The sequence below is a fragment of the Pezoporus occidentalis genome, unplaced genomic scaffold, assembly GCF_034315485.1.
Source record: "Pezoporus occidentalis ecotype Australia unplaced genomic scaffold, CSIRO_AGI_Poc_V1 ctg93, whole genome shotgun sequence".
NCBI lineage: Eukaryota > Metazoa > Chordata > Aves > Psittaciformes > Psittacidae > Pezoporus > Pezoporus occidentalis.
Window position 1 is genome coordinate 62,314 of NW_026916294.1, and position 15,679 is coordinate 77,992.

At 40.6% G+C, this 15,679-nt stretch overlaps 1 protein-coding gene across 4 annotated transcripts in view; it reads right to left on the bottom strand.

Moving 5' to 3' along the window:
• The window catches only part of USH2A (usherin), a 372,227-nt gene that overhangs the window by 15,095 nt on the left and 341,453 nt on the right, over window positions 1–15,679 (bottom strand). For all 4 annotated transcript variants that reach the window (XM_062605800.1, XM_062605798.1, XM_062605802.1 and 1 more), the window contains exons 62-64: window positions 10,621–10,848; window positions 8,310–9,826; window positions 6,959–7,280 (exon numbers count right to left, since the gene is read on the bottom strand). In XM_062605800.1, coding sequence (XP_062461784.1) covers window positions 6,959–7,280; window positions 8,310–9,826; window positions 10,621–10,848 — 2,067 coding nt within the window. The remainder of the gene's footprint in view (window positions 1–6,958; window positions 7,281–8,309; window positions 9,827–10,620; window positions 10,849–15,679) is intronic.

Below are 15,679 nucleotides of genomic sequence, written 5' to 3' on the forward strand. Positions count from 1 at the left end.
TTCAATCACACGTTCCAGTGGAGGTAGTCAAGCCTGCCACCCTCCAGAGTGGGAATGCCCAAGTGGGCATGGAATGACTCATTCTTGTACTTGGGGTGCTCCCGGTGCTCCCTTTGGGGCTGTTCCACATGAACACAAGGAAATCAAGGTTGACTGGGAAGAGTACAAGAAGCGGGAGCAGACGTGGTTTCCCAGCCCTGCCCTTCCTTAGGGATGTAGGGGTGAGCTGAGGCTGTGGCCCTTCCCCAGGCACCACCTGCCTATCTCTCCTGAAAAAAGACCAAGGTCATGGCTGCATGTGTGTGGGCTTGACAGAAAGGCAAATTCTGAGCATCTAAACTCTGTATTTACGTTGGCCTAAGCTGGATTACGTCAACTCCTTCTGCTTCTGCTCAACCATCTGTAAAAGAATGTATGGGTATAAAAATACTTCCCTTTGAGAACTGCCATCTAAGTAAATCCTGGTCAGTGTTTGGAGACAGAGCAGTAAATGGCCCAGAACTGACTGCAAATGGAAATACTGATGTTTAGCCCTTTCTTTGCATGAAGAAATAGGAGAGCATAGCAACAGAAGCCACAGTGAGGAGTAACTGTTAAAATCAGAGGTTTAGTTATGGTCCCTCAAAAAATCACCACAAAATGGTCACAGATGAATGCTATTGCCTGGTTAACTGAAATGTCACATTTGGGCTTTTGTAAAAAGCTTTTTGGGCTCACAGAAATGCCTTCTAAATTGTGGTACAATCATCACCAAAACCAATATCTAACTGCAGTCATATGGAAATGTAAACAGCTTCATAGGCAGCTTGTACCTGCTGCTTGTAAGGTAAGAAGAAAAGAGCACACACAAGAAGCAATCACACATCTCAGGGATGGATTGAATGGCAAAACGCAGGCCAAAGAAAGCCAACAAAAGTTTCTTATAACTTGACTTTCTGAATATACTGCCTCCAAAAGCATTAAGTCTGACATCATGGTGCATGGCTTAAGCACCCTGCCTAAAGATGTGCTGCTGTTAATGGCTGCACTGTCCCAAGCAAGCCAGAAGAGGGTCCTGAAATCAGCTATATCAGTTATTATTTAAATGCTTTATTGATCTGCTGGGGTCAAGCCCAGGATGCACTCTGAAGTGGAGCCAGAGAAGATGGGAGGGTAACTTCTCCATATATTCAGAGGACTGAAGAATCCAAGTTACAGGCAACTAGGCCTGGAGGTTTTTCCATCACAAATGAGCCTTCACAGATCTCTGCTCCTGGAACAAACCAGGAATCTGCTCCTGGAAAATCAGCCATCGCTCAAAATGAGCACAGGATAACCTCAAGGTTCACTGGTGCAGGAAGAGGGGGAAAAACTTATGAGGAGTAAGAAAGGGAGTGCTGAGAAGATGGCCACAGCCTCATCACAGGAAGCCCAGCCTGGTCCAGCTTAGTAAAGCTGACCAAAAACTCCTCCCACAAGGGGAAACAAAACCACAACAGCCCGCAGGCATGGATTAAAACATATTATGGTATTGTACACGCTGACAGTGGAAGAAGCCTATTACATGACTTACTCCATCCCTGAGCCACACAGGTTCATACGCTTAACGCTCTTGAAACCCAGATTCTCACTGACGAAGTTATGTTTTAACTAAAAAAGACATTTTCTTTTATCAAATTGAGATAGTATGTGAAGGTATTTATTTCATGCAAGAGGTACTAATGGGAACTGAGGGAAACAGCTAAGTATAGGATTCCACAGCTCCTTCAACACTGCAGCAGAGGAAAGCCACCAGGAGAAGAAAAATGATGGTGGGCACTATGGCCTTGCCATGATGAAAAAGGGCTGATGAAGAAGCTGCCAAAATAAAGGCAAGGCAGAAGGGTGGACTGTCTTATTCATCAATCGATACCTACCTTTGGCTTTGAGCACTGCTAAGAGCTGTAGGGCAGTTAAGTACTGCCATAGGTTTTGGGGAACCTCAAGGTCAGAGCAAAGCCTTTCACGTAAGTCCTTACTCCTGTGTGTAGGAGTCATGTATTGACTTTGGTCTCTGACCTTAGGGCACCCATGGGCTGCACACACCTATGTCAGTGCTGGTCTTTGCTAGAAGGATGCTTGGCACACTACTTGGCACATGTCAGGAGAGACAAACAGTAGCAGAGGAAACTGTACCACTCTCTTCTTTTAGTTATTTCATGGAGGATGCAAAGACCTAGCATTACTTTGAGACTTTGCTTTGGATTTCTTGACTCAGATTTGTTCAGTTTCTAACCCTACATGCAGTTTTAACAGTTTAATTCTTTTCCAGGATAGCAAGACATTTTAGGGGTATATAAGATATGACATGGGTAAGTTAAGAAATGCAGAACCCAACTCTCAGATGTGATCAACCAGCAGTCTGCAAGAAAATTGAAGAGACCATAACCTTGGCTGGCTAAAATTAGAAGAAACCAGAGCAGTTCCCTCTTGCCATCAGTTGAAGCACCCTTCACAAGTTTTCCTTCTCATCAGAAATGACTGGCCTGCAGCACAAGTAATTTGGAGTTATTTATGCAACATCAGCACAGCTCAGAGCACAAAGCTTGTCCACTGAAACCTAGCATTCAGTATTAGGATAATGTATTCACATCAGTGTCAGGCAGGTATTAGCAAAGTAGAAAGTTTCAGAACTGGTTGCAGTCTATGGGGGACAGAGCAAAAAGGCAAAGGGAAGAAAGTATCATGTCTACTCATGGCCACAGGTACAAAAAGGTAGTAAACAAATGTGTGCATGTGTGCTTTCTGATTGCCTGTCCTCAGATTCATACTTTTCCCTCCTCAACATTATTAGCATCCTTAGGGAGGACATAAACCTATAAGAGGATAGATTTTAGGTCCAGGCTTGTTGCACTGAGATAATTTGAGCCTCTTAACATTGCTATTCATCTCCACTGATCAAATGCTCATAATAAAACTACTAAACCCATTCTGGGAAAGTGAAATACAATAGGCAAACACTTTGGGGCTTAAGCAAAATGTGCAAATTCTAAAGGAAGCTCATTTCATATAACATAGTATAACATCAGTAATTAATAAAAGATGTAAACAGGTTTAACTCTAAATGTACAAAATTAAATAATTTGTTCCTATGGGTATATGAGATAGTTACCAAGTTCCCATGAGAGAGATAAGCAGATATTAAAAGGTATTTCCAATACCTATAATGGCTAAGGGCAGCAGCTAATTCAATAGATTCGATCAGAATCACCACTTCTTTCTCTTCTTCTGATTTATTACTCTGGCTGTAGCTAGTCATCACTCATTTCAGTTTTCTTTTCAGCAGTCAGAAATTATGCCTCATAAATAAAAAGATACAATCAGGGAAATCATATCAAGTCATCCACAGCCCTGGAGAGTATTTTCCCCTGGTATACACACTAATGTCTTTTTAAAGGATAGCTTGCCATGGTTTTGAATATGTCAGAAACACAATGTATCAAGAAGGGCCTTGTAAGAGTGGTGCTGCAGCAGTCTCACAAGTAATTTTGGAAGCCAACAAATCCATTCATATTGAGTTAAATGAACAAAAAAATCAAGTTTTCTTCTTTGATATTTGTTTAATGTTGGTTGTTTGCAACATTTATGCACCTGAATTTAGGATGGTATTCACAACAGAAGTATAGTGCCTGAAGTGGGGCTTAATGAACAAAATCACAGGGTTTCAAAGGCCCTTCTCCCTACTGTGTATCCTCTACTAGGAGAAACGAAGAATCTCCTTCTGCAAAAGGGTATTTAGAGTGGGTATTGTCATTATATCAGAGAAACAATGTGGTTCTGTCTGCTTTACTTTTCAGAATCTGAGGTCAAGCTCAGTAGCGTAATGCAGGTGTAGTATGGGAATCTCCCTTTACTTGGAAGCAGGGAGCTTACAAATCTTGCAGGAGAAAACATTCTTCCAAAAAAGATGAAGAGGGGATAACAAGCAGGGAGTGCAAAAAAAGAACTACATTTTATTTTATGTCACTACTTTGTAGTGCATTTTTCTGTCAGGGCCACAAGAAGAAACGGTGAATTGAAATGATGAAAAGGAGCCAGATATGAGGGATCTTACAAACGGGTGACTAGCTATAACTGGTCAGTCAGAAAACCAGTTTCTCTCTGTTTGAAGTTGCAGAAGTCACTGGGCTGTTTGTCAGTACCTAAGAAGCACAAACTGGAGCTCACCAGTGATTTCACAGACAGGCTGATAAACCAAGTGTCATTCTTGTCATCTCTAAAAAGTGACCAAGAGTGCTGGCATATTCTGCGCTCCATGTAGTTGATCCTTCCTTAATTTTCATGACTTTGCACCTATTTTCTCTCTCCAAAGTCAGAATATGACTAATTTTCTCCTTGAGAGTCCAATATAGAAGACTTAAAACATATTTTTCCTGGTATATTTTGGGATATTTCCTAGACCCTTCACTTGGCTGCAGTAACTGGTGTGTGAGAAGCATGCTTTACAAGTAAGAGGGATGCTGTGCCTCCCACAGCGGCTGTCTTGATGCACCAGATAGTCCTCCCAGAGAATAAACCTTTGCAGGAAGCCATAAAACTTTCTGAAAAGGGACAATCCTACTTTTTTTCTTTCTTTTACATATTCTGTGCCTGCCAAATGGAAATAAGGATGTGTCCTAGACCAGGAAGACATTAAGCCATTAACCTAAAGAAGCTACCTAAAGTACACCATTAAGCACAATTGTGGGGGAGTGACACTGCACTTGGCTGGAAATCACACTGTACTCTGAGTCCTCTGCTTTGCCGAACAGCACTAACTGCCACAAGCTGCTGTTCAAAGGTGCCTTTCCTTAGCTGAAAAAATAGGTCTGTCTCTATAGGTTGCTATACCATCCTCAATAATTCCTGAGGAGGGCCTACACTGTTTCAAATATATTCCAGAAATCAGAAGATTACACTCACAAACACATGAATTATAAAGTCAGGGGTTTTTTTTTCAGGAAATCATGCAATTGCATCTGTTCAATACAGCTGAGGATCTCAGGCAGCATTCCAGCAAATACCCAAAAGGCCAGATGCTCTAGAAAATGCAAATATCTAAATCTATGAAAAGACAAAGATCTAAGTAATTATCTCTGAGTATGGGACAGTAAGCACCTTAAAAACCCACTGAAACCTAGCAGCTGCTAATATACTTAAGAGTCCGGCCCTTAAAGAATAAAAGTGCTTCCTTGAAGAATGCTGACCTCAGTATTTAGGGGGCATAGTTCCTTTGACCAGCATGAGCTTCCAAAGTCACTTCATTATTTCCAAAAGTGCAACTTTTGCATCTCATCTTACAAGCCCCAAATATTCAGCTGAAGTTTCCAGAAAAAAAAAAAAACAAACCCTCACAACACCTAAACTCCAAAATCCTGTCTTCAGATCCGCAGATCAGGGTTCATTGAACTAAATCTCAGTATCTCCAAAAACGCTGGAGAGAGTCCCATCACAGCACTGGGATTTCATCTGCATTCTGCTGGAGGAAATTCAGTTGCATTTAAAGTTTTATGTCCTGCAAACAAGCCTCAGACACAGAGACAGCAGAATCAATATCCAGTTTAAGTGAAATATAAATCTGGCTTTCATCAGCATAATAGCAAAAGCCAAGCCCTATACTTACAAATAACTTGTCTCACAGGCAATATAAATTGTCAACAATGGAGTGGTTCACAATAGATCCCGGAGGGCTGCTGCAAGTGACATAAGAAGAAGACAAGCACATGCCTGCAAAAACCTCTCATGGTGAAATAAATAGCCACCAGGAAAAAACAAACCAAACCAAAAAAAACCCCAAATTATTTAGGGTGCCCATCACCAACTCAGCCCAGATATGGAATAGAACCAAGATTAAAAGTGGTCTTGAATACAGCGTGATAAACCACAGGAATCTAGTCAAAATCTAGTTACAAACTTTTGCTCCAGAAAGTCTCTGTGGTATTAGCTCCCAAAAACCACAGCTTCTGACTGAGATAACTGGAAGTTGGTTAGAATATCACCCAGCCAATATACAATCTCACAGCCGACAACTTCAAACTTGGGATGCTTTTCTTTATTTAAGAAAGATTCTTAACTAATAAGAAGACCTTAGGTCTGCTGAAATGCTTGCTATCTCCTCAATCCTATCTGCGCTTGTATTCACATTCTTCATAGATCATGTCTAAAGTAGCAAGATCTGGTCTAACGATAGTTGGGGTGTAAGGAAACTACAGTAAATGGAGACCAGACTTCACACCGGTGTGGCCAACAGATGGGCCCTACAGAGGCATTATAGAAAGCTGGGAGAAACAACTTGAAATCTTAATATTTGTACATAGTACTGTATGATATAAAAATGGTGATAAAACACGTAACTTTGACATAAGAAGCAATTGCAGGCAAAAGAATGGCAGAACTGATCTCCTTGGTTTATATTAGCCTCATAAGAAAAACAATAGTAAAAATACCAGTGTGCATGAGAAGTAATACCAACCACCAACAGCAAACTCACTTTTGAACCACTCACAAAAACTGCTTGTCATCCTAACATCTGATTGAAAGAGAAAACAACTCCAGTCCCTCTTGATGTAAACTTCTTTAGATAATAAATTAAAAATGAATTCATATTAGACTGGGGGAGGATGGAAAAAGAAAGACAAACTAATGAAATGAAGCTGCCTTTGAAGAACCAGAATTTCATACTACTCACATAAAGCTCTGGAAAGTACACAAACATTTAACATACAAGAAATGCAGGCACTTACGATAAGCTAAAGGAAAATGAATGCTAAATGAATGTATTGCTTGCACAAAATTATTTTCAGCTTCTCAACTGTTTAAAAGACATTAAAAACAATCATTCAGGTTTCACAATACTATTAACATTAGAAATGAGATGCATGTGTTCATTGTAAGTGTAAAGTAAGGTTCTCAAAGTGTACTGAAATCATAATCAGGGCTGCTAAATGGCTTCAGTTCCCACCTGATATTCATATTCCGTGTAAGGCAGCAACTTGTCATCTTTGAAGGAGTTTGAAGAACCATTGTAAACAAGTGCGAGGTCTAAATTTATGTGGGCTTGAGTTGTTCGCCTTCTGTACAGTTCATAGTATAAAATCTTCCCATTTGGCTGCTGTGGGCCAGTCCACAGTATCGAAGATGTCATCTGGAAGCCCCCAGCTGTGGTCTGTACTTCTATGAGAGGGGCAGGCTGCAGTGCTGGGGGTGCCTCCAGCGTCTGAACCGATGCCCACTCACTGGAGGCACAACCCAGCTCTGTGCAAGCTTGGAGCTGTACTTCATACCTTTGGGAACATAAATCAGGAACGATGTGATTAAAACACTGCAAATACAAATGTAGGATGTGTGTGAGATCTAAAAGATTTCTTAATTTCTCTTGATCTTTGGCATTTTAATAAGAAAATAAATTGTATGAATGAACAGATTACAGGCTGTGCCTTGGTTAGCAAAAAACAAGAACACTTTTCTTGATTTCATGTGAAATCAAGTAGGATGAAAAACATTGTTTTTCATTTGCTTGCTTATTTTTCTCAGAGCAGAGTTATCATTTGCAGGAGCTGTGATCAAAATGATTTTGATTTTTATATTAATCAAAATGATGATTCATTGGAAGAGATTATTTTGGTATCATTCAAGAGCTATAGATCTTTATTATACTTCGTTCTTTGGATTTAGATTAGTTATATGTAAATAGTACACAGACTTATCAACCATGTAACACACAAATTATGCCTACACAAATATATAAGGAAAAGTCAGGTAAATAGTCAAGAATGAGTGTGGAAGATGATAGAAAGATATACTTCAGTATACACTGTGTTCCTTCTGTAGCAGAGTCCAGTACCTTCTTTTAAGGTTTAGCTTTCACTTAAGCACAAGCTGCTTGTTTTCAGCTCAAGGGAGCAAGAGTCACGGTGTCACTCCATTAATCTTAGCTCAGCTACACTGTGAATGGGCTAGCAACAGGCCTTTGGTCTCCCCATCCTGAACTTTGTCAGCTAAAGCCCTATTTGCTCTTGAATGAAGACATCTTGCAAGATACACGAGTACAAGATTGCAGGTTTCGGAGTCTGTAACAGAGTATTACCCCTCGTATTAATTACAATCTAAGTCAACCCTATGTACCTCATCAAGATGATATATAGTTGGTGTTACAATAAATTGAAAGAAAAATCCTGTTTTTATTATCTGCTTTTTAGGAAACAATACCCCATTGTCCTGACTATCTGTTTAAACGAGATGGTTGAGCTGCCTGCCAGTCCACTGAATCACCCTACAGCATTTATTCAACAACCAAGGTCTTCCAGACTTACCTACTGTATGGTTGTAGCTCTGTCACTATGTATGAACGCCTCAGAAAGGAAACATCAGATGCATTTAAGTCAAAAGTTTTCTTGCCTGTTTCAGCAGGCTTGTGGATTGAGATCGTGTAATTTCTAATGTCACCATTTACTTTGATGGGAGGATCCCAGGCCACCAAAATCTCCTTTGAAGACCATGCCTGCAACCTAGGAGGCAACATCCCAGATGGAGCAGAGGGGTTGGTTTTTATCTGAGCTGATGGGCTGGTCACACTCCCTTGACTGTTATTTGCAGTGACAGTGTAACTGTACTCCATGCCTGGCAGTAGCGTGAAATCAAGGTACCGAGTTTCCAGACCTGAGTAAACAAGTACACCATCCCTCCTTAGGTCATAGCTTGTGATTTTACCATTGGGGTTAGCTGGAAGTTTCCATGTTATTTCAATTGACTCTGAGCCCATGACAAGCAGCCTGGGAGCTTCCATATTTAGTGGTGGGGCCTCCATTGTCATCACTGACTGGGATATACTGGATGTGCAGCCCCCTGCAGTACAGGCAACCAATGCAAAATCATACTGCGTGTAAGGCTGCAGATTAGAAACCAACATGTGCAAACTTCTGCCAGGATAATATTCCTCATTGTTTAATTTCAATACATACTTGGTGATATCTCCATTTTGTATTTGGGGAGGTGCCCAAGATGCATTTATCTGAGTGGCACTGACAGCCTGCAGAGATGGTGGGTCCACTGAGGCAGGAGCTGCTTCCAGTGTCTGTATTGTAGCTGCTTCACTGGTAGAGCAGCCACCCATTGTACAGGCAATTATCATGTAGCTGTACATTGAATAGGGCAGTAAGTCTTCATCCGTGTAGTTGAAAGTAGCAGCATCAAAGCTGAAAGGATAGAGAACATCATTCTTCAGCAGCCTGTATGACTGAAGAATACCATTGGGCTGTGCTGGGGAGGCCCATGAGATGAGCACTTTATGGGGGTTAACTGATGCCAAGGATAACCTGGGGGCAGCAAGACCTTTTGGGGCAGTTTGACTAGTCTTTGCTGCTGTCCAGGAGCTGTCAGTGTAGCCTGCTGCATTCCAGGTGCGTATTTTATATTCATACCTTGTCCATGGCTGTAAACCTTTATCATTATATATAAATGTCTTACTTTCAGTGTTATATTCTGTGAAAACAATTTCATCTTCTTCTGTTGTTGCTCTGTACCCTGCAGCATTTTCTTTTGTGCATTTGTGAATAACTTCATAACGAATTATTTTCCCATTTGGATTAATTGGCTGCAACCAGCTCAGTTCAATGTTGGTAGCGTTCACAGCCTGGATTACAGGTGCCATCTGAGAAGCTGGAGGTGCTTCATCTGTTCGGATGGGCTGGGGTGGAGAACGGGTGCAGCCTGCTGTGTTGCAAGCCTCCAGCATGAGGGTATAGAGAGTATAGGGCTCAAGGCGCCTGAAGAGGAACTGGCGAGATAAACCACTGTACTCCAGGTTGTCATCACTGAAAATGTTGTAGGTCTGGTGAAAAAAGAAAGAAAAAGGTTAGAAATAAAAAGGCAGGGAGGGAATAAGGGACAGAAAGCAAGATAAAAGGGAAAAAATATATAAATCAACAATTTTTAGTCAATAACTAGTAGATGAGACACCTTAACCTTTGCAATAGGACAAGAACTATTAACCAGTGATTCAGAAACTCCCTTCCTTCCTAGTGACACTCAGCACACAGCCAGATCACTGATACAAAAGGAATGTTTTGATCCTGTTTTCATGATGTTTCATTTTGGACGCAGTAATAAATCACTTAGTGAGAGTTTTCATTATATTTGTTTGTCACTAAGTTTCATTGTGAGGCTCTCATGGGCCAGCACAAAGCTTCCTGCAGCCTAACTCTAGAGAAACTCTCTTAAGACTTTCAGAATGAACCCCTCTAGTTGCAAATCTTGCAGGTAAATGTTTACATTCAGTTGAAACCACTGAGCTAAAAGAAGTCCCAGATTTCAGAACAACATTCTGTCAAACCCAGATTTTCTAGAAATCCATTTCAGTGCATGTCTGATGGATGCCAAGATCTCATGCGTAGCTTTCTATACATTAAATGAACAATCTGGTTCACAGTCATGGGGTAGCACATGAATGATAATATTTAATATAATCACAAGCAGAGAGCGCTCACAGAGGACCTTGTGCTTACATAGGACTCCTGCCTTAAAGTATAATGATTTGGATTTGAGTCCTTTTCAGCACAAAATGTTTTAATTTGATATCCAGCATTTCCCTTCTCTTTTCTGATCGAGTGTCAAGATGAAGATTACCTTAATCACACCATTGGGTTGGGAGGGCTCTGACCATTTGATCAATAAAGCCCTGCCATTTTCTTTCTTTTCCACAGTGAAGTTGCTCAGGCCACCGGGTGAAGCTTCCAACGTGCGTACAGATGTCCAGGGGCTTGAAACCTGCCCGGCATTGTTTACAGCTACGACGTGAACATGATATGTTGTGAAAGGTTTCAATCCAAATAAATGAGCCTGATGCTTTGTTCCCTGAAGTAAGAATACAGATGTTTGAGTTAGTTAAAAAAGTCACAGCATCTGTGGCTCATGCCACTTGGAAAATGAGGTCTCAGCTCTGTGTTGCTTCTGACCGCCTTGCAGAATACCCCACCTGATTACTGGGATTTTATTTATTTATTTATTTATATTTTATTTTATTTTATGGTGGGTTTTCATAACTGAACCTCAAAAATGAACTCTTAGGCTTTTAAAAATTATCTGTTATTATGGTAGAGCCTTTGCAGCTGACTCCTGGGGAGTTCAAATCTCAGCTAGCAAATAACTAGCACGTGTCCGAGTGCTGCTTAGTGAGGATGGGAGTGCCCGGTACTCTGAAGTATACAGTGTATAAACCTGTGATATATGAGTGATTCCTGCCCCTGAAGAATCCTTACACCTCTTATATCTAGGCATGACATTTGACGGGCATGCTGTCTTGTTCTAGCTACTTTGAGCCTTGTAATCTGGATAGACAACAGTGTTTCCAAGAGCACAGTTTCATTTCCTTACTGGAAACAAGCCCCTTTCTTTTTAAGGAGGGGAGAGGGAGGGAATAAGATGGTTCCTATGTTCCTGCCTTGTAAAGATGTCAGATGAGATAGAGTCATGAGGTAAGACGATTGTGGGGCCACCCACTCCTCTACAAAGCACCCTTCCTGTTTCTCCAGGTTGGAGGAAGCAGCCACACTACTGATGGGGATGAAAGCAAAGTGGGTAAGACCCTCCTAGGTGCTAGGGAAGAGACTGGAGGAGCACGGCTATCAATGTATCCCACCAGGCTCTGACAGGGCGCTTTCACTATGCCAGTCCACATCCCAGGACAAGGGCATGCGTGGGGATGCAGACCGAGGGACATCAGCCATGCCCAGAAGGGGGCACTTCAACCGCAGTTCATGCCTGATTTATCCAGGTAACCCCAAATAGCGTCTGACACAGACCTGAAACTACTCGGATAGGAGGCAAAACGAGCCTTATATCAAATTCCAATCCAGGCAAGAAGGCGATGCAAGCGTACTGTTATTTACTATTATCACTTCCATGACAGACACCATGTACAGCAAAGAACAGGAATAACACGTTTCAGAAGGAGACTGTTCATATTTGTCTCATTGGAGGAGTGAAGAAGAAAGAGTTCAGCTGATCACCGCTATATTTAATTTCAGGTTTAATGACGCTTTTGCATTAATTATATAGATCTCAAGAAAGGGAGTGCAGGAATTCAGGTTCCTGCAGCAACAGCTCAAGTCTATTTCCCTGTTTCAGTAAGTCATATTAAGTTGTTAAATGCTAACACTTCCAATTGTTTAATATTTAAACATTTAAGCTATCAGACTCAGAAACAAATTTTAAAGAAATATTAATTTATTTTTTAAATATTAAAAGTTAAGAGCATAAATATTTAAATAGTTATTTCCTCACGAGTTAGTCTTTTAGATAAATATTGCACAGCATTTGAATGACCACTATGAATATTAAATCTGAAGATGCCACAAGTACAGATTATAAACATATTTTTCTGATAAATGATTCCTTTTTCTGTTAAACAGGACAAACACTAGCAAGATTAATAATGCAAAAAAGTGTAATTCTTTGTTAGGAATTCCCAGTCATCACTGCCAAAAAAGCATAAGCTCAAATGCAAATAGCAATCACCTCGAATAGATTATATACGAAAAAGCTCTGGCTGCTCTGGGACATTTAGAGATATCTTTTGTCATAAGAAACATGGAACGCATGTGGGCTATAAAGCAAAAACATATGTATATTGTCAATAGCAGCACCTGTTCAATTACAGTTTATTTCAGTATGGAGAATTTAGTTCAGCCCCTAGATGGCAATACTATCAAACACTTTTTGTAACACAAGTACTTAATGATTAACAATGTGTGCTCAGTCATCCAACATACTCAAGGCAGCCATTAAAAAAATAACAAAACTGATTTCATTACAGATTCTTTTCATAAACATTTATGGCTTAGAACCTTGAAAGTGGAACTGTTCAAACTGCCATAGCCAAAAAACCCTATACAGCTGAATGTAAAATTATGAACTGCGGGTTAAAGAACAGCGCTCAAATTGAAGTTCATGCTTAGCATAAAAATCTGGCATCAGAAATTATGTTGGCACAAAACATGATTAAAATTAGCTTTACAATTGGATGTAGTCTGTATTAATAGTTTTTATGAGGACAGTTATCTATTAGGTTTTCAAAACAGAACTTTTAAAAGCCTAAAATTTACATCCACAGTTTGGGGGTAGGGATAGGAGGAAGAGAGCACACAACATTAAATTACTGCCCATCAACTGCTACACAGAGGCTCTCCGAAGGTACAAATGCATTCTAACATCATAAAAAAACAATGGCTCTGCTTTCTAATCAGCTGCATCATCAGGGTGGGCTTTTGTGATAGCAAGGCTACAAAGCACTTGATTTCTTTTCTTGATCAGAAAACCAGCATAGTTTCCATCACCTTCTATTTTCCCACTAAACCCCAAGATTTAATTATTTACAATCCTCACCACAATTTGAAATGAAACAAGGATGGAGGGATTTCCTTGCCTGCAGTTCATCATGTTCTCTGGAGACTGCTAACCCATTCCTTCCAGGGATGACTTTTATTCCTGGTTCCCACAGGTACTTCTTGAAGAGCAAATGGTTTACATGTATTTTTTTCTTCCATTTGGTTTTGAAGTAAGCTGAATGGATTTACTCCCAGAATAGAGAGCCACGGTTTCTCCCTCTGCACTGCTGCCATTGCCATTTGTGAATTTGCTCAGCTCAAAAGCTGATGCTGAAAAGAGGATGGATTGCAGCCTCAGTGCTTCATTTTAAGCATTACTTTATGACTTCCTATTCCACTTTCAGCCTAGAAATACTGTCTTGCTGGAATGGTCAATTCAGGATAGCAAAATCTACCTTGCATAGGATAGCACAACCTTATTCTCAGCGGACAACAACATAGCCTTGAACAGGAGCAGAATCAAAATCATCTGGAATAGTCTCTCAGTCTTTGTCTACAAAGCCATGAACTCATATATCCCACGTTTACACACTGCTAACAGTCTGGATCTCATTCACCACTAAAAGCAAACCAAAAAATAAAACTGTAATATAAACATTAAGATGTTCGTAGACTGTCTGACCATGAAATCCAATGGTCAGCAAGCCCATGCCCTCCTTTCTCTGTCTCCTACTGCAAAGCATTCCCACCTATTCAGTCATTAAATTAGGAATAATACAGCAAACACTTATGTTTAAGGCCCATCCTTTCTATGCAAACACTACAGAAAGGGCCAGTCCTTTTCCCTTGTGCAGCCCTGGCAGCACCACCACTACTCCAAGGAGGACCACACCTTTGTGCCTCCTGTGTAAAATGCTTCCAGTGGCAGCACAAGCTGTTACAGTATCACAGTATGCTAGAGATTGGAAGGGACCTCGAAAGATCATCTAGTCCAATCCCCCTGCCGGAGCAGGACAGCAACAAATACACTCCTCATCTAATTCAACTCTTCAAACTGTAAATTAGGATAAAAGTTATTTAAAGTAAAAATCTTGTTTTAACACAGTTTTTCAAAACAAGAGAACAGAAATCATGAATAATGTATTGGTAAAGATTTGCTTCAGATTGCATTTTTTGTTTGTTTGTTTTTTAATTCATGAGCACAGAAGTCACTTAAAACCTGGAAACGAAAACAAATTAACATAGTCTTTCATGCCATTCAACGGCAGCAGCATCCATAATACAAGGTGCCTGACTGCCTTCCTCCCTGCCTCTTGGCCTTCCACCTAGGCATCGGCAAGGCCGTGCAGTCTTCAATGTTTGATGATTTTACACCACCTATTGTGATTGCTTTTGACTACTTGAAGTGCCCCTAAGGTGGGAAGAGGGTCAAGAGGTCTTTGTAGGTTGAAAATGATAAAAAATTAGCATTGATCTGTAGCTATCAATAATACTCTGCACAAGCAGACTCCTTGCACAAATGTTTAAACTGCATACAACTACACAACCTAGTCATCTTTGAATCTATTGATCTGATGAAGCAGCACTTTCCAGTGGTGTTGCTGTGGGCTTTTCCCCTTTTTTTTTTCCAAGGCAGGGCAGCTTACCCAGCTTCTCAGGTCTCAGGGCATGAGGTCAAAATGTGACAGATACATCAGAAGATCTCCGACCCACAGAAAAGGTGCCCAAAAGGGACCTTGAATATCTGTTCTTTCTTCAGGGGTAATCATCAAAACTCAACAAGTCATCAGCAGTCATGTTGAGGTTAGGCTTTGGTTTCTTCTCTCTCCCTACCTTCTCTTTGTACAGTAATGTTTATTTGGCAGGTAGCTGGCTCATTCTTTCTGTGAGTCTTTAACCTCAATGCCATCAGACACTACCACACTGCTAATAGTAGTAGTAGCAATGCAGGGATCCAAACTTGTGCTTTCATAACAAATGATGGGAAGACAATTCAGTATGACTTTCCCTTGTCTACAGAGGCAGAGATGCTGAATTCTCCCTGAGCAAGGAAGGAGAAAACTATGGTCTCCTGGCACTGAGAATGTTAGGTCCAGCCATCTTCCAATGCCAATTTTCAAACTCTCCATCAAGGAAGTCAAACAGATTCTTCCACAAATGACAGAAGTGTCACTAAATGCTTGGGGTTTTACTAAGAAACTCAGTTTATCCTCACCTTTGTTGTTATCCTCTTATCCAGTTCCCCAATGAATCCAAATTCTTTACATTTCTGCAAAGCACTGGGAGCACTTCCAACTTAACGCTGATGTTCACTATTTCTTAGCTCCTGCTTTCACCCTAAAATGTGCATTAAGTTCATA